General features: G+C 40.5%; 1 protein-coding gene across 2 annotated transcripts; it reads right to left on the bottom strand.

The window, feature by feature from the left end:
• Positions 1-92: 92 nt before the first annotated feature.
• Positions 93-17524, bottom strand: LOC134185607 (5'-AMP-activated protein kinase catalytic subunit alpha-2-like). 2 transcript variants are annotated; one of them, XM_062653437.1, is made up of 16 exons: positions 17420-17524; positions 17212-17353; positions 17057-17150; positions 10570-10652; positions 10446-10507; positions 6988-7075; positions 6863-6932; positions 6642-6796; positions 3353-3458; positions 3178-3292; positions 3038-3120; positions 1295-1346; positions 1146-1241; positions 1020-1090; positions 895-960; positions 93-840 (listed from the first exon to the last, which is right to left on the bottom strand). In XM_062653437.1, exons 1-16 carry the CDS (start codon positions 17490-17492, stop codon positions 466-468), a joined length of 1731 nt encoding a protein of 576 aa, XP_062509421.1. In that variant the 5' UTR covers positions 17493-17524; the 3' UTR covers positions 93-465. The 2 variants fall into 2 exon arrangements, with proteins under 2 accessions (XP_062509421.1, XP_062509422.1); XM_062653438.1 differs by having other exon boundaries at positions 3071-3120.
• Positions 17525-19307: the final 1783 nt, after the last annotated feature.

The raw sequence follows: 19307 nt of genomic DNA, 5'->3' as shown, positions 1-19307 counted from the left end.
CTGCTTAAAAACATGAACTTTACAAAAACAGTTAAAAATCATGCAACAAAGCAGATAAACTTGACAAACAAAACATAGTGTTCGCTGAAAGAAGTCACATAAAAGAGACGGAAGAAAGATAAATTGCAATTACAGCTCTCATAAAATTATACAGGAATTGCACGGTTTTATTGTCATTTAACAAACATCTCACGCTCATGTGCACAAAATAAATAAGCATGACTACCCCATGTTGATAACCAGCTACCAAAAATAAAATCCTACTGTTCCCTAGTTTTGTAATTTATTCAAAGAATCCACACACAATAGCAAACTGAACTAACAACTTGCTCCAACCATCATAAAAACTGTTTCAGAACCAGCAATAAATATTAATTGACTTTAGGAGTGATACAGTACAAGTGCTGTAATAACTGAATCCCCCCATGATGACAATTAATACCACGTGTTCTTGCACACATCTAGTCACTGAGCCAATATTATAATGAGAGCTGAACACATTTCAAAGAATTCCATGTTATAGTGTCGATCTCGATGATACTTTACTTCTTTAGACTGCTTTCTTATAAAAGTCGGCATGTCTCCTTGGTCAAGCAAGGGTGTTGTCTCCATTTCACTTTCTTTGTCTTCAACATCCTGCTGTTGGGCTGCCAAGTCACTAGAGGATGACCCATGACTTGTTGCAGGGCTTGGATCAGGCATTATTGGGTCACTATCTGGCACTGGATCAGGATTAGAAGAGACTGCCTCTAAAGCTGACTGTGAGTTTGGCACCAAGTTCTTGAAGTCCAGCAAGTAACTGTGTGCACTTAATTTGTACAACTGAAGAGCCATTTTTACCTACAACAACATACAGTGAGTCTGTTCCTAGCATTCATATTCTTCATGTCTCACATAGTGCCCTGTTACTTTGTTCTGTTGTCGACACCGAACAGAATAAGGAGACACTATCTTCCATTCCTACTCAACAAAGTACACGATCATTGTGATCATCAAACATGCACAGTTAATAGGATTACAAAGTCCAAAGCCTTCATTGCACGAAATATTTCAGCCATGATGTCTTGAGGTGGGCTTTGAGATCGAATTCCTAGCAAGAAAGCAATGTCAGTAGTGTTGCAACAGTGCAATTACCAGTGCTCAACCCAAATGCCATCTTGACTTCTTGCTTTCTCTATTGACTATTAATGGAAGACCAGATCCACTGGCTCCTGGTGGTAGAGGTTTTACTTGAGTTCGTCCTACAAACAATTGTGTAAAGAAACTTACAAAACAAACAAGCACATGTAACTGCCTGGAGTTCCAGTCACTTTGGTTGGAGAAGTGCTTAGCATAGATGATGACTCCTATAGAAGAATACAATCAATTAGCAAGAGTAACTCGCTACTATAGCTAGTAGACAGTAAACAATTCCAAGTCAACTATCCACTCATGCCAAATTCTAAACAAACTATAATTCCAGCTATTTGACACCAGTAAATCTAAACATACATTCCTCCATGGAATCTTGGTTAAGTCTCCTCTAGGGATCTTAAACTCTAAACAGTTAATTCAGGTTCCATTAGCAAAATGACATTACCAGTACACATACAAGATGTTTCTAATTTGATTTTCGTGATGGGAATTTTTCCTTGTTGCAAGCAGCGGGTTAACATTTCCATAGACCTCTACTGCAGAATGCCTGGTGATACATGTACACATGCATATACAGTACGTACATTCTGTACATACACCATATGACTCGTCCATCCATCCGTCAATAGCTAACAGCTCTGATTCATTGCCCAATCAGTAGGTTCTACATTTAGACTATAAACAAGCACACGCTTTGCTGCTACAGCAGATATTTAGCTTCATAGTACAGATGACAATAGAGCTGTAACTTAGTAAGTATTATGTATCATAGACAATATAAACTCTTGCCATCCATCCATTTGTCATACAGTACACAAAAAAAGATGGACATACACATTGACAGTTATAGCCCAGTGCTCCGATGTCTAGTTACTGTGTCAACTGCCTGAGACCAACCATGGAGGGAATGCAACAATGAGTTAGAGTTTCTTTTCTATTTCTTGCAATGATTTCCAAACATGAAGTAGAAATGATCCTTATTTTGTTAATAAAAAGTTTCAGTAACCTGATGTAAAAAACATTAGCAATAAAACTCAATGGATGCCCAGAGAGTACCGTACATGTTGTAGTGATATGATGTCCAAAAACTTATGAAACGCTCTTCATATTACCTATATGCCATCAATGTGCAAGTAACTGTGATATGAATCAGCAGAAACACATACCTCTCTGGGTTCATGCAAAATATAATATAAAATATCCACATGTAAAACAGCAACTGTTTCTATTGTGTGCATAAGCAATCTTCTCACAATGCAAACAAAGCTTAATTAAGTCAACCACTCAAACCTAAAATACATTCAATTATGTGATCGACACAAACTTTGTTTACAGCCAACAGAGAGAGAAGCTAGACAAATAATATAAACAACTGTCGACTACTAATTTAGCTAATCTGAAACCAACAGGTTTTACCATGTACTACGAGATAAGATATGATCTGATTTCCTAACATTCTATGAAAATGTAAAAAAGCAACACAAGATACAGCAATGCAAGCACTCTTAAATGTTATCAAAACGGCTCAAAAGTTGCCCCCAAGACATTGTTTAGATTTAAGGTTAACACCACGCTTGCAAACTCTAAATCTTGTTTGTTATGTTTTGCCGATTACCAAGGGTGGAGCCCTCATTAACAATGCTAACGATGCATTATTTACTTGTATTATCTACCTGTTTGCCTGTTACATGTGTCTATTGCAGAAAGTTGACTAGAATTTTATTGAACTCTTTCTGCTACATATATGTATATAATTCTCTAGTTTCATTCATCCATCCATCAATTCATTCATTATTATTACCAATTGTAGGCCAACCACCACACAGATATGTACTAGCCTGCAAATCTAAACCTTGCAAGCTAATAAAAACAAACAGACATAAACTGGCAAACATACACATACAGCTGAAAATGGCAAAGGTGAACTGGCACAGACCATAGGAGATGAAGGCATAATCATATCTCGTCTTAATGACATCCGATGCTCTAACACATCATAGTGAAACCACCATGCAGCAAAATAAATGAAATTCACACTCCAACCAAGAGAAATCATTCTTCTGTTATCCATGATAAGATGATAAGCAATTCTCAGCTGGTCATGAGCATCATCAGTCTTCAACGCTGTTTTCACATCACTCTCTGTCACCTGAAACATCTGTTAACAAATAAAATAAAATCAATATTAAATGCTGAATACAATTGCCTAAAATCTTACAGTGCAAATTTCTCCAACTACATTGTCATCAATAGCATTTACATCAACAATGCCTGGAGGTGGAAAGAGGTAGTCTGGCAAGTCAAAAGTAAACCATGAATGATCCCTGTGTCAAACAACACTGACCAAATGTCTCAAAACCACTGCAACTATATGTATCCACTATTTCTTTGATGAGAAGCTACTACTTGTCTCCTTGTCTGCTCTGTCTGTCTTTAGTAGATTGAACAACAAATTGTGCAGCTACAAATCCCTGACTAAACACGCAAAACTAAAGTCCAGTTCAACCAATACCTGAACACTTAATTAGAAAAGAATCTATTAACAATGCACGTTCTTCTGCTTTTATGCTTGCTTTAAAGTCTTCCCAAACATTTTACTAACACTACAGTGTACACAAAAATACTACAAATACCAAAACAAGTCTATTAATGTTTAAAGTAATGCACTGATAAAATGACTGGTTTACAACAACACTGTATATCTGTCTATTACAACTACACACTATTTGAATAAAACGTTATGCAACAAAATGATCTAATAACGTTTAAAAAGACGGTTCAATTCAAAATTACAATGAGACACTGAAGTGCTTAGCTGCTGGTAATTCAGGCAATTGCATAAAAGTAACTGCGCTTGAGTCTCAACCTATATCTTCAGAGCCTTCACTTGCAAAGTAAAGCGATGTAGCTAAAGAGTCCTTCCATAATACATGGCAATGTGCATTCCATGAATGCCTTGATCATATGTAGCATTCAGCCTTTTCTCGCTATCACATCTCTACACACATATATATGGAGTTTGGAACTAGGGATTCTGGGGTGGAGATAAAGATATTTTTAGAAGTAGTCAATTAGAGTTGCAGTTGCCGATGAGCGAGAGCGGGAGAGGAGAGGAGAGAAGAGAGAGAGAGGAGAGAAAGAGGAGAGGAGAGAAAGAGGAGAGGAGAGAAGAAGAATCAGACGGAGAAAGTCTGTACAAAAGACATAAGCACAACAGACAGAAGGGACAGAGAGAATTGGTGCTTACCGTTATAATTATTAAACTGTCAGTTACGTGGTGTCGAAGAGCTTGTGCGCGTATGTGCACGATTGTACTCATATATAGTCCGTAACATTAATTTAATCATTCACTGCGAGTCGAACTACGTCATCTTCCGTGTACGCCAAAAGGCTCTTGGATTCTCACGCATGACTCTCCCAAACAAACTTTCTTTGCAAAATCAAGCCAATTTAAACATGGATTTGTACGATTTGAAGCCTATCTATGTATTCAAGAAACAGATAGACAGAAGACAGACAGACAGACAGATCCCGGATGTTGGATGAGTTGCCTTTTTTTGGTGAGTGTAGTGAAGACTGCAACAAAAACACAAGGAGGAGAGGAAGTTCAACTTGACATGTGCAGCTTCAGCTGCTACCGTCCCAGCGACATTGTTGCACGTTCGAGGATCCCACCTGTTGCTGATAGATCTTATGCATTTGTTTGTTTGTTGCCTCACTTGGCTACACATCTGCGCCGACTCTGGATTGTCATTCATCGTATCGTTGCTTCTTTGTCTGAAGTCCAATGTTCTTGTTCACTCATCTATCGTGTCCATCTTCCCGCCCTTTGTCGCTGCTCTCTGGAGTTTCTGGTGTGGGCAAACTTGCTCATGGAGCTTCTACGCGCTCGCTCTGAATTGTCAGTCATCGCGTCATTGTTTCTTTCGTTTGCTGTTAGATGTTCCCATCCACCTGCCCATCATCACCGTCTACCCGCCCTCCATTGCTGCTCTCTGGAGTTGTCATCGCGGCCAAACCTGCTCACGGAGCTTCTACGCATTCTCTCTGGATTGTTAGGTATCGTGCCATTGTTTTGTTATGTTTGTTGTTCAATGTTCCTGTCCATCCATCCACTGTCACCACCTACCTGCACTACGTTGCTGCTTTCTGAAGTTGCTGTTGTAGCCAAATCTGCTCTTGGAGCTTCTAAACGCTCTCTCTGGATTGCCAGTCATGATGTCATCATTTCATTCGTATGCTGTTCAATAATCTCATCGACCCTTCCATGTTCTCCGTCTACCAGCCTTCCTTACTGCTCTCTGGAGTTACTGTCACAGTCAAACCAACTAGATTTAGACAGAGACATCTATGTCCCTTTATGTAGTATGTAGTTGATTTAGGATCATAGACACAAGTGATCAGCGGTTATTGCTCTTGTATCTTAGTTCATGTTCGAAAATATATACAGGCAGACAGACAGACATTATGACAAACAAAGAGACACAAAAATAAACATAAACATCATAATGACTCATTTGGGTCGAAAGGCAACAATCCCCAAACTTTCCTGTCTCACTGCATTACTCGCAAACGAATAACTGTGGCGCCCAAAACCTCAAGACCTTCCTATGCCTATGAGGCAGACAGACAGACAGACAGACAGACAGACATTCTTTTAGTTTATGGTATGTGGGTGTTTTAGTGTCGATTTACAAAAATATACCATTATTGGCAGACAAACAGGTAGACAGACAGATAGACAAACTGACAAAGTGCTATAAGAAAGTGGACTCTATTCTAGAAAAAACAAAATACTTTCTATGATTTGATTTTCACATTAATAAACATTTTTCTCCAGTACCTGGTCCAGCTCATTCCTCATCTCCTACCAAGTTCCTCAACAAGATGTCAAGTTCAACTATTGCCATCTGCTGACTGACTACCTTGCACAAGTCACAAGGTGTTTTAGAAATAGCCATGCTCCACAACTACATTTGAACATGATTTCACGTACCATCATTTTGCAAGCACAAATACAAACACCAGAATTACTAGTGCTTCACACTGTAGACTTACAATTACAACACATTAAGTAGTGACTTCACCACAACACATAAAAGTTTATTAAGACTTACCTGAAAACAGGAGTGGCGGAGCGACTCGCAAGTTGGGGGCGGGGCATAAAAGGACATCAGAGTACATGACTCGGATCAAGGGTGCTGTTTGCTTACAAAAAGAGGTTGTGCCCATAGTTGGAGTGTCCAAGCCCCCCTAGCCCCCCAGCTCCACCGCCCCTGGAAAAGATCTGTAACGATTCCTTACCCAATCAAGAGAAGAGAACTGTCTGAATGCATACAATCATACAGTTATTAATATACTGTGCATGCCTTTCACTAAACAGTCTTGTCAACTTCTGGCCCAATTAGAAGCCAGTGTGGTATATTATGCAACTAAAAGTCATATAAGAAATGAAACAAGGCTGATTGATTGGTTTATGTGCCAGTACCAAGCCAATACAACTATACCTTATTTGAGCAATGGTAATGCGCTTCACTGGATCAACTTGCAACATCCTATTCAGCAGATCCGACAACTCAAGTGACAAATGAATTGGTAAGCTGAAAATGCCTCCTTTGATTTTACGAAAGAGCATTTGTACATTCTCATCATCAAAAGGTAACTGCACATCGTAAGCCATCAACTAGCTACACTGACAACTCCCATGCACTAAAATTGAGGAACTCACCGATCCACAAACAAGAGCGTAAAGAATAACTCCACAGCTCCACACATCTACTTCAGGGCCAGCATACAGTCTTTGTAAAATTATATAAAGTCAATTTAGAACATAAAAAGCCATTAGAAACTAACTTTCCAGAAATAACTTCAGGAGCAGCATAGTTCGGAGACCCACAGCTTGTTCTCAAAAACTCTCCATCAGTCATCATGTTAGATAAACCTGCAGAACAGAGGCAGGTTAAATTTATGTACAATCTAAACATTAAAACAATCCAGTTTGCATACTAAAAGTCACTTGGTCAAACAGTGTAAGCACTGAATTTAGCTGCAGAAAGAATACATGAACACCTATGGTATCACCGCTCTATAATGTTGAGGGTGCAAATGGAGGCATGTTTTAGAAGACATGTATATAGTTGGTTTTGAGTAGTACACTCAGGATTCAAACAGCTGCGAGTCAAATGATTACAAAGTTCCTCAAGACAAGGTGATGATGCAAGTGTACCACCAAGAACATTGGAAATTGCTCCTCTGTTTAAATAGTTGTGCTATTAGTATCCATCTGCTTACTATCAAGTTTCCAATAATTGAAAATGTATCTCGTTAGTCCCTGTGTCACTTTCATTACTTAAAACCTCTTAAGCTTAATTTAATACCCTGGTTATGTCCAGCAAGACCAAAGAACTCTGGCACTACTAGTGGCATGAGAGGACAAAAAACTTGGAGACTGAAAACTTGACTTCAAGATCTTGTCAAACAGCTTTCAAGCATTAAGTTCAAGATATAACCACTATTTTAGTCAAAAGCTGTTGTGATAATAATTATCAATACAAACAGCAAAGCAAACACAACTATTTCTTTAGGTAATATCTTAATTAAACAAATAAATTGAGTGGATCCAAAATGTAGTTTGTTTAGCACTGGCATTGATGCCTGAGGCTAATGCTGGTTCTGAGTTACAGAAAGAAAACGACTAGTACATTACTTTGCTATCAACAGCATGCCATTACAACATGAATTTACCAGAGTGCCAGTTATACCTCAAGGTAGAACAGCATGTGGTTATAAATAACGCACATTTACAAGGCAGCTCTATGGCTCTATTCCTAGCCATTGTTCTTCACTCTCAGTGTGACTTTGTCAATGTTTCTCAAAATTAAGGATTGATTACATGTAGAAATGTTCATATGTATACTCTCTCTCAGCTGAAATGCAAATTAGATTCTTATTGAGTCAGGTCATCATACTACTGGCCACAGTATCATTATTTGCATTAGCATGTGGGCTTACTTCCTTCATATTGCTTTGATGTATATCAACCATGAATTACTGTGACTACTGTGACCTGATCGCATAACAGAATCTTGCCTTATATTGGCAGACCATTACAGTTATTAGCTCTAGTTGCAGCACTTTCTGATAAAATTCACTTATAATGGCATACCACTGAATGCAAGGTAACAAAGTAGCTATGTGCACAGACACTAGTTGATACAAAAATATCACATTTATTCAAGAACCCAATGCAGTGTCTCTGACATAAAAAATGCAGAGTGTCACTTTTAATCTTTACGTAAGAAAAGCCATTCACTCATAAGATTACCTTGGAAATAAAAGAAATCAAGGCCATCAGTTTGCCAAGGTACCCATTCCATAAACAGGTGAGTTAACCTCCACAAAACACATAATTACAAGACTTCACAACTGTTTGTTTTCAAGACTCAAAATCAACTATTGTCATCTGACAACCAACCGGTTTGCCCTGATCTTCATTTACCAATGAAAGTCATAAAATGATATCTTGAATACATCCTCTGATTAGACTATTTGCACTAAAGCAGCCAGCCAGTCCAAAATGCTTAGTTATGAACTGCCACATAAGCCCCAATACACTAGGAACCAAAGTACACAATGGTAGTTCAGCCTGAGTTAGAATCTAATGCACTTTCAAACGCTGAGTTCTGCCAAGGTCCAAATATGAATAAGCTTCATCTGTGAGCATAAGCATGAAATCTTCCCAACCACTTAGATCTGAATGCCCAAATGCTCATAAGAGCATGCAGCTACTTCTTCATCCTGCCAAATGAAGCTCACTACCACAAGCTGCATACTGCCAATCACATGGCTTTAATATTCAATTCCCTACAATAACATTAGAATACTACTAAGTCTCTTGCCACTTATGCTAGACTAGTTTGACCAGTAATTGACAACACAAAAATTCCTTCTAACAGTCCTCATCAGATACAGTAACCAGCAATAAACCTTGAGAGAGGAAATTATATGCAATATTAGGTTCCGTGGTGTATGTGTGTGTGTGTGTATGTGTGTGGTGTTATAGCTCAGTTGGTTAGAGCCGTCCTAGAGAGTGAGTACATCTGGAAACCATCAGGGTTGCAAGTTCAAGTCATGGGGACACATAATTTAGCACAGTGAATGTAATTAAACTAACTAGAATTTTACCGTACACAGTATACACATTTACGATTTCCATCACAATTTGCCAATGCTAAAGATCAGCTTAGCTTAATACCCCCATTGGAACTAAAGCCAAGATATACTATCACTTCAGGTTCACACAATTTAATTAATGTAAATGACCTCTTTAAACCAATTTATATATAACCTGTCAGCTACATTCACAGTGCTAAATCATACTAATTCGTAGTAGTTGGGATGGCAAGGTTTCCCTAATACCAAATCTTATCACTTTCTTGTTGGTGTATTTGATGCCTAGATAATCAATGGCGGCAGTCACTTACGAGACAATGACTCGCTGACAGTAGTTTACTCTTACTTTGAATACAGATCACAAAATATAATAATAATGAAGCAAATACCATTGCTCACATCTGTAATTTTCTAAACTGTATCTAGTCCTGCAACTACAGTGATGGCAAACACCAGTGTACACACTTTGAATTTTCTAATTTTCTAATCATCAAATGATTGAAATGTGTACCATTTTTAGTTTTTGCCAATTGTTTATGCAATCATGCAGTAGCAAAAAATGTGGCACAGAGATGCACAGACCAGTCACACTCTATGCGTCCAATGATGAGAACGCTTGTTGAGAACACATGTTGAAATTCAAGCTGAGAATGAACATCAAGAAAACATGTTGGGAACACACAAGTTGAGAACGTATGAGAACGCATGTTAGGAAGGCATGTTGAGAATGCATGTTGTCAACTCACACTGCATGCCAAGAACACAAGCTAAATTGATGGGATATGACATTGCTCATGCTGCAATGGCATCTCATGGTCATATCAAACAATAATAACTCATCTCAAGTTGAGTTCAAATATTGAAAGTCGCGGTGTTCCATACACATGCAACTTTGCCTCCAACCCAGAATAGATATTGAATATGAAACTCAACCACACCCTTCTAGTGAAACAGCAAGTTGTTACAGTGCAGTGACATGCTATGTGGAACACTCATAGCTTTTAAAGCAACACGCCAATAAAGGTTCGCAAATTACTAATCCTAATTCTTAAACAGGACTTGATTCCTTCCTTCTACACCTTCCAGTACCACATCCCAATTCATACATAGTTAATCAAAAATGTGTATGCATTATATACCAAAGTCAGCAATCTTGACATTGGCTTCAGCATCCAGCAGTAAGTTCTCGGGTTTTAAGTCTCTAAAGTGATACATCAAACAATTGCTTATAATCAAAACCATATTAACATAACATCCACTAACCTGTGAACAACCATATGTCTATGACAGTAACTCACACCAGATATAATCTGCTGAAAGAAACGCCTTGCTTTTTCTTCACTGAGCTGCAACACAGCAAATCCTTTAATTGACCTTAAAGACCAGTCCAACCAAAACCATGCAAGACCAGTAAGTCAATTACAACATTGCTACAAAGCGGAGATACAACCATGAATTCTTACATATTCCCCACCCTAGCATAGGTCAGTCCTCTACTATTTGTTTTCATCAATGTTTTAATAGATGTTATGTCTTCATCAGCTTGTCTCTCGTCATATAGTCACTTCTATTGAAACTTATCATGTTCTCCAGAAAGTAAGATGGTTTTTCTGCTTCTACAAGGCTTTCTCAATGGTCAAGCACTAGAAGAAACTAGATTTGGTCTTTATAAATATCTAACCTCCTTAGCATTCACTACCTTAACCGTCTATCAAAATTGTCCATGCACATAATGATAACATTAAATGCATACAAGGTTTCCTATATGCAACACTTGGACTCATGATAAGAAAGAAAACTCCAACTACAATAAACTACCTGTGGTAAATCCTAACAAGCCTGACTAAATAGTTCATTATCTTCTTGACCTTCTTCCTCTCCTTCTCTAAAATGAAAGTCTATTTTCTCATAACCTCCACTCCAACTTACTTGTGCCAAACTGATTCTCCTGTATTTGAAGAATCCATCAGCAATGGCGATAGCTATATCGTGGCTATCCTTCAAGGCTTAATTAAAAAACAGAAACTTCTGGTAATTATGCCTCGCTGCACATGTGCAACGGAGGCATACAATAGCCTGCCCGTGTGTCTCGTGTCTGTTTGTGTGTTTGTCTGTGCCGCCTGTTACCGGTGTATCGTGAGCATTAATAACAAAAATGGCTTCTACAAGCATGAAGTAATGTTTTCTTAGAGTTTGATAAGTAAATTTGCACAAAGGTTTGTTGTAGATCAAGTTATGGGTGATTTCTTAGTGCACACGTGTTTACTGCTGTGTCTACTTGCATAGCGCCAAAAGGGCTTGTACAGGTAAGGAGTGATATTTTTGGATTTTGATTTGTGGATTTGTAAAACAAAGCTTTGTTCTTGAGTTAATTAACATACTAACCCACATTTTGCTGCATGCCAGCATACGTGAGATTTACCAAAACTTACATAATAAGGCCATACAAACTTTTATCTGTGTTTCTCATCCTCCGCGTGCATTAATTTGGCACCTTCTCGTAAAAAATCCAATGTATCGTGTCATACAATAAAAGAAAACATTTGATCCGTTCATTTAATTATTCACTAGTATATAAATGGATACATAGATCGCACAGTGTCATACAGATATGAAATGTGTACATCCTTTCAGATAAAAGCCATTGCAGTCACTGCACAACGTAGCCGCCAGCTGTATCCTGTACCTATACAAACATGTGTATTATGCACAAATTATACGGGTATTTCCAATGTCCGGGATACACACATAGACAAACCCTCACTCCGTATTATTTCTGTGTTCAGTTCTGTATTTTCAAGACTCTACATGTGACGCATGGACAAGTCTGCACAAGCACAGTTTGTCCGCGTGTTTCCAGATAGCAGAGGATAGGCAAGAAAGACATCTGCTTTTGTTCTGGATTGTGAACTGGTAATACATCGTCTGCCATTGAGAATTTGGGATGTGGAGCCGCAGACCATCTTTGCCAACACTCTGGATTCCATCACGTTGCAGCATCCTGAGGTGGTGTCTGCATGTGAGCAGTCTGTTACAAACACGCAGTGCTTCATTGCTCAGTTGATGTCAACTGATGCCAAGGACTGGACAGTGATGCCCATGTCGATGTGTGTGGTACAGTGCCACAACTTTGGCTTGTTTGTAACATTCCGGTCGTGGCCTAGAAAGAGTGACAAACAGATGCCTGCTGCTCGTGAGCGGTCTGTGACTTCTGTACTAATGGCATCTGCCACTGCTGCTGCTCTTACTCTGCCAGCATTGCCACAAAAGCATGCTGCGCCTAAAGAACCAGAAAAGTTTCTACATGGTGACTTGCGTTTGGAGAATGATATTGTGGACTTGCTGCAGAGCAAGCGTGTGGGATTCAGGAACGGTGCAGAGTCAACAGCTGGAAAGACCCTGGTGCGCAATCTATGGAGTTTTTTGTTTGAAGTGCTTGCTCCATCACGTCTGCAGACACTGAAGAACAGAAACTTAGTTCTTCCTCAGTTATTCCAACCATTGCTTGCCAACGAGGTCTACAACAACCCCACAAAACAAGGTCACTGTCGTTTGCCACAACTGTCATGTGTGCAAGTGCTGGACATGGTGAAGATATTTGTTGGAGAGACGGTCACTACCCCTTCTTCAACAGCCCAGCTGAGAGGATGTACACACCAGTATAAGTTTGTTGGCCAAAGAGCTTGACAAGTATGCATCATATATGCAAGCTGACACAGACCGAACAAATATCTACCATGCCATGACAGAATCTACTAAGGCCTCACTAGCACCAGGCACATCTTCACTCATCAGTAACGAGGCCACTGTTCATTTTTTGGATAAGTGTACCACCTATAGTCCAGTGAAAGCAGTCTTGAAGTCAACTCTCCCATACTCAAAGGCTGTATTCTTGAATTGACTAGGTTCCTTCCAATCGACGAAAGAAGTACAACTATGTGCACAATATTGAGTTACTGTTTCCCATTGAGCCGTACTCATACCACTTGGGAGGTACACCTGGAACAATTTGGTGGCTGTGGAGAGCTTCCTGTGATTCAGAAGACAGTGACGTGGCTGCTTCAAATTTAAGGATCCATGAGGTAAACAAGCAGATACCAGTCTACCAAACACGTGCCATGCACAGGGAATTTGTAGAAAGGTTCGAGCTCGTGTGCAACACCAGTAGGACAGTTCTGAGTGAAATGTACCGGTTAGTTTCTGGAGATTCCTCTGCTTGTGCCAACACAGTGTCAACTGTTGTCCAAAAGCGCTTGCTACCAGCATTGAACAGCCAAGATGCAGACATTGTGTTCGATCTACATCACCTCAATGAAGGCCGTCATGGCAAGTATGACTGAATGCTTTCAAAGAGCAAGCTTTGCAAGCTGTGGACAGCTGTTGGCATGGCAGAATCATGCACATGGGTATTGCGCTCTCTACACGTGATTTTATTGCCAGAGTACAAAAGATTCTACCGAAAGATACGTGACAACAATCTGTCAGAGTCATGGGTTCGGCTTCAGCTCTGGCCATCCCCAGTCTCTTTTATGCTTCAGCAAGCAGGTACACTGGCCTCCTGGCAGTCAAACATGCCGTCCAAGCCAGACAGCTAAGTCCCTACCACATTGATGAAAACTACGCTGCTGCCATATTTCGGTATGTGAAGGAACTTGCTGTGAAGAAACGTGACATCTGTTCTCCGGTGTTCCAAGATGACAAACATACCGTGAAGATTGGCAAACCACGTAATCCTGTGGCAGCAGTGGACAGAGGCAAGGCAGTTCTAGTTGGAAGAGATGTTGCATTTGTAGTAGCAATCACGACTTCACAAAGTTGAAACTGATACCGTCAGTTGCTCTTGTCAGTAACATTCCATCAATGCTGTGGGAAGGCTTCTATAGTGGACAGCTAGTTGTTAACCTGAAGGAAAGTACCTTCGAGCCATCGCCACCTCTGCGTCATGCTGCAAAGCTCATAGCAGACTTGAGAGTTGCCTCTGAACACCATTCTAAAGCCAATTCTCTTGCTCTACAGTGATGGTGACCCTGACCATCGCTTATCGTTTGGTTCAGTCCAGATCGCACTCATTCTGTTGTTCCGTCGCCTCAACCTTGATTATCTGCTTGCTGCTCATACTTGTCCAATGCAGTCATGGAAGAACCCTGCTGAGTGGTGTACGTTGCTACTGAACATTGGATTCCAGTCAATTGGTCTCATGAGAAGTGACATGTGTGCAGATCTGAAAAAGAAAATGATGGGGCCGTTAACAGTACGTCTGCTCTTCGCAAGGCAGCCACACACAGCCGAACTTTGAAATCAGTCGTACTTGAATCAGTGACAACAAAGGATTTGGCGAAAGATGTACTTTGTCGCCATCAGCTGCACCAGAAAGCTGTAAAGATTTTGTAGAGCTGCTACATCCGAAGATATCAGTGGCCTGTGGAGCTACATGGAAGACAATGACGACACCATGCAGCAAACAGACACCACTAAGGATGCACTAAAAGATCACAAGTCCCTAATGGCATTTATGGACCACACTTAATTGTGTCAGTCAGCACTGCTTCTTTCGTATCCGAAACAGTGGCAATCCAGCTTCTCATGTGCGAACCCACGACTCTCTTTGCTGATGATTTCAAGGTGCTTCATCAATTTCCTGATCCACTGAAGAAGATGAGTGATGATCACTACGAGTCATTCAACAGTTTGTGGGGCAAGTCTACAACTGAAGAACCGACCTTCATTGACACGACCACAGGAAAGCCCTACCAGCAGCGTACAAGAGAGTGCAACAACAGATGCAGCAGATAGTGACACTCCAAGTGTCCAATTGGTTGCTGAGACTTTTCGGGATGTTGTCTATTGCACAGAGTGCGAGAACCTCAGGTGACTTTACGCCAATGAGAAACTCAGCCCTGATCAAGCAGCAATTCTAGAAGCAGCACAAGAAGATTTCTTCGATGTCTGTGGTGCACCATTAGTTCCAGATAATCACGCCCTCCATGGAAAGATGACTGTACGGTGCAATGTCCATTGTGCACAAGAGGTAGAGTGGCAGAACTTCTTGTGCAAGCGAGGTTTCCTACTAGTGTGCTATGTGTGCGGTTCAAGAAATCCTCTGCCAATTCCACCCGAAGTAGCTAGTGCACACCAATCTGTGCATCCTATTTGCGCCACTTGCAGCATAACTGGAAAGAAGTTACGTACCAGAGGGAAGAAGAGGAGACACGTGGATACATGATCCTGCTATTGATTTCTAAATACAACACTTGTGTTCTAGTTAATATAGTTCGATAGAATTACGTAGTATAACAATTCATGTAGTTTTGGCACTTCTGTGAGCAACCTCGTGAGTACGTGCATTTACTTTTCTACGTGCGGCTACGTGGTTTTTGGGAGTGATTTTTTCCACACCCCTGCATAGATTTTCTCGCTTCACCAGGACGAGAACACACAGATAACAGTTTGCATGGCCTAAGGTATTTCTGGTAACTAACCCGGCATGCCGGTATAGGGTGGGTACATACCGCCTCGATGGGTCAGGTGAAGGTGAGGCGCCTCTATAGATATTAACATAAGCACATGCAATTCATGATGGCAGAGCCGGACTGCACTTTCAGGAGGCAGGCGAAAAACACGATTGCTGTGGAAGAGCATCAGACAAGTGTTGAAGACCAGCACATGGAAGAAGTTGTTTGACCTCGCAATTTCCTGCATGCCAGTAAACCCCGGAATATACCGGCACCCTGGTTAACTTCCGCGTATACTTGTATGCAGCAAAATGCGAGGTAGTATGATATCTGAATTAATTAAAGATTTGTGTTTATAAATTTGAAATGTATGTCCTAACAGAACCAGTTTCACACACTATACATATAATTATAAAGAAAAATAAAGTAATCCGTGACTGATGTAGACTAATGATGCCATGTAGCCATCCTGATCAACTGTTGTATGAGTACTGTATCTACTTTTGTTACGCACCTGACCTATACAAATTTAAGTGGAGAAACAGAGGAACGGTGGCACAGCATACCCAGCAACAGGTGTACTGCTGAAAGTCATGTGATCTGCCAGTATGCATTCTGATAATTGATGCGATGTTTCAGCTGATTGACATTTTGATAATAAAGATTACGCATAAAAATAATCATTACACGGTAGATTCTCATCCTCCTGATGTCCTGTTCTCAGGGCAGTGGGAGGTAAATTTAAATGTACTGTCTATTTATTATCTATCAAGTGAGTAGTGTGTCATTGCAATCGAAAAACTCATCAGGCACTGCAGCAATGTTACCTAGCTGTCTGGAAACATATTGGCTGTACAAGTCAAGGCTCAGTTGTCCAGAAACAATGCATGCAAACCAGTTCTTAAGAATTCGACAGCCTGAACATATGTCAATTCGGGCAACAACAGGCTTTATCAATACATGCGAGCATAAAATTCCAGACTTTCTGTGGATAAGGAGACTGAACCAAGTAAATTTTCTTGGTGTGGGTCTTAAAATTTGGCATGGGTGGGGATGAGAATCTAACAATTAAATTTATGTGACCATGCATATACTGTATAACACTAAACACAGTAGCATGCAATGCAATAAATGTGATTAAGATATGATATATACAACAATATCATTAATTAATCATAACAGGTACACAATGCCAGCTCATGGACACGTGCAAAGTCATGATGCAGAGATAATACAACCTTGCAGTATACTGTATACAACAAAAAAAGGAAAGTATACTAAGTTACAACTACACACACCTTGCCATGTTTGATAATGTACTCAAACAATTCTCCACCAGAAACATATTCCATTACCATGAAAATATCTGTAGGAGTGCTAATAACTTGATACCTTTTGAAATAATAACAGTAACAAGTACAGACGCTAGACATCCACAAACTCCAGCATTTACAGTTTGATGATGTGAGGATGACGAAACAATTTCATGTTCTGAATTTCTCTCCTTATCTTTCCTACAACATCAAGCGCTCGTATCTTCTGTTTGTTGAGAATCTTTACTGCTACTTTATGTCGTGTGAGACGATGTTCAGCAACTACATCACAACAGAGCTATTATATAACAAGTTGTTGTAAAGACAGATAATGTTTAAAGAACTTACTTTTAACTTTTCCAAATGTGCCAACTCCCAGAGTTTTTCCAAGTATGTAATGTCCAATTCTTTGCGCGGCCATATTTGATTGAACCCGTATGTATATCAATCTGGCACTCCGAGGAGTTGCAAGCGCCTCGACGCGCCATGTCGAACCTGCGCGTGACGAACTTGTGAGTTGACGTCTGCGTGACACGTCATGGTTGGGCGTATGTTTAACTGTAAACAGTGTCACTTTCTGTCATTTAGTGAGATTTTAGGTTAGGGTTTTAACCGGTTAGGCGGGGCTTGCTGATGCTACTGTACCTCAACAGCTATCAGTTTGCGAGTTGTACGGTACTCGCTGTCAAATGTAATTTACGTTTGCGATTGTCAGTTATCTATATTTTCGTGTGGAGTAAAACGGCTAGGTCAGACTACTGGCAATTTATAATAATTACTAATAGTAACTTTAATTAATTAATTAAGATATGTCAGGGTGACATAAAGTTCCTACAGCATGCCAAAGCGAAAAGCCAAACTTTTCCCAAATCACTACATCTGCAAAGAGAGCTAGTTGCTCAATGGCGATCAAACCAGTCAACAGCGGATTGTGAATTCCATCAACTCAGAAAGAATAGCAACTGCGGCAGAGCGCTGTGGAGACACATGACCAACGTCTAACTTGACAGAATAGCCATGCACTGTGGCAGCAAGAGCTGTGGAGGCACATGATCAACGTGAATATCGACAGGCTAGAGACAGAATAGTCACTGCGACAGCAAGAGCAGAGGAAACACCACAACCTAGACGTGAGCGCCAGAGGAAAGACCGACAAAGATGAAATAATGCAGACTGGAATAAAACTGCTTTCACTTACCAATCTGACATAGACTATCAGTCTCGCGGGTCATTACTTTTAGGCTCTATGTTGCTTACTTGCCAGGAATGTGGTGCTAAAAAGTGGAAGAGGGAATCCAAGGGATGTGCTGCAGCGACGGAAAAGTTAAACTCAGTCTTGTGAGCACTCCTCCCGAGCCATTAAAATCACTACTGTCTAGATAAACACCTGAATCGCGGCACTTTCTGACCAATATCAGAAAGTACAATAGTACTTTGCTTTCAGATGACGTCTTTTGTTGCATCAAAGGAAATCTAGTTGAGCCAGGATACATGTCTTTAATTAAAATCCAGGCCGGGTCAACTATATCATAGGATAGGATCCATACAATCACTGCCTGGTGAAGAAGAGCCCAAGATTGTCCAAATTTACTTCATGGGAGATGAACGAGAAGGCAATCAGGGATGTAGCAACATCCCAGGTGTCCATCTGGAAATTATCCTCTCCCTTATAAATTACGTGCATTGGTCAAGATGCGCTAGAAATCGTCAACACCCGGCCTTCCGTTTGATACTGAGGAAGAGAAGGCGAATATGGATAACGTCCTCGCAAAAATGGAGCATTAGTTTGTCGGCAAGGTCAACATTACCTATGAACGCTTCCCGTTCAACCGCAGAGACCAGCAGCTAGGTGAGTCTTTTGACTCCTACCTTATGGCATTGCGAAGCTTTATTCGATCATGCGGCTATGGAGCTCTGACTGACGACATGATCCGGGATCGACCGCTTGGTTTGTGGTATCAGGGACGACACAGTGAGGAAGTCCCTACTGCAGAAGTCAGCTTTATCTCTGCCGCTTGTATCTCGACTTGCAGGGTCTCAGAGCTTGCAACTGCCCAGCTAAGGGACATCACCACAGAGGAACCATCTCAGCTCCATCTGGTGGAAGCTAATACCAACAGACCCTCCACGAACAGGCAACGGTCCTAGGACTCAGAAAGGAGAAAAGAGGGTAAATCCAGTGTGCATATTGTGGTCTAGAGCATCCACGAGGCCGAGACAATTGCAACGCTTTTGG

This window comes from Corticium candelabrum, chromosome 10 (assembly GCF_963422355.1).
Source record: "Corticium candelabrum chromosome 10, ooCorCand1.1, whole genome shotgun sequence".
NCBI lineage: Eukaryota > Metazoa > Porifera > Homoscleromorpha > Homosclerophorida > Plakinidae > Corticium > Corticium candelabrum.
Note: the sequence above shows the minus strand (reverse complement) of the source record. Positions and strands in the feature narration are given on the sequence as shown.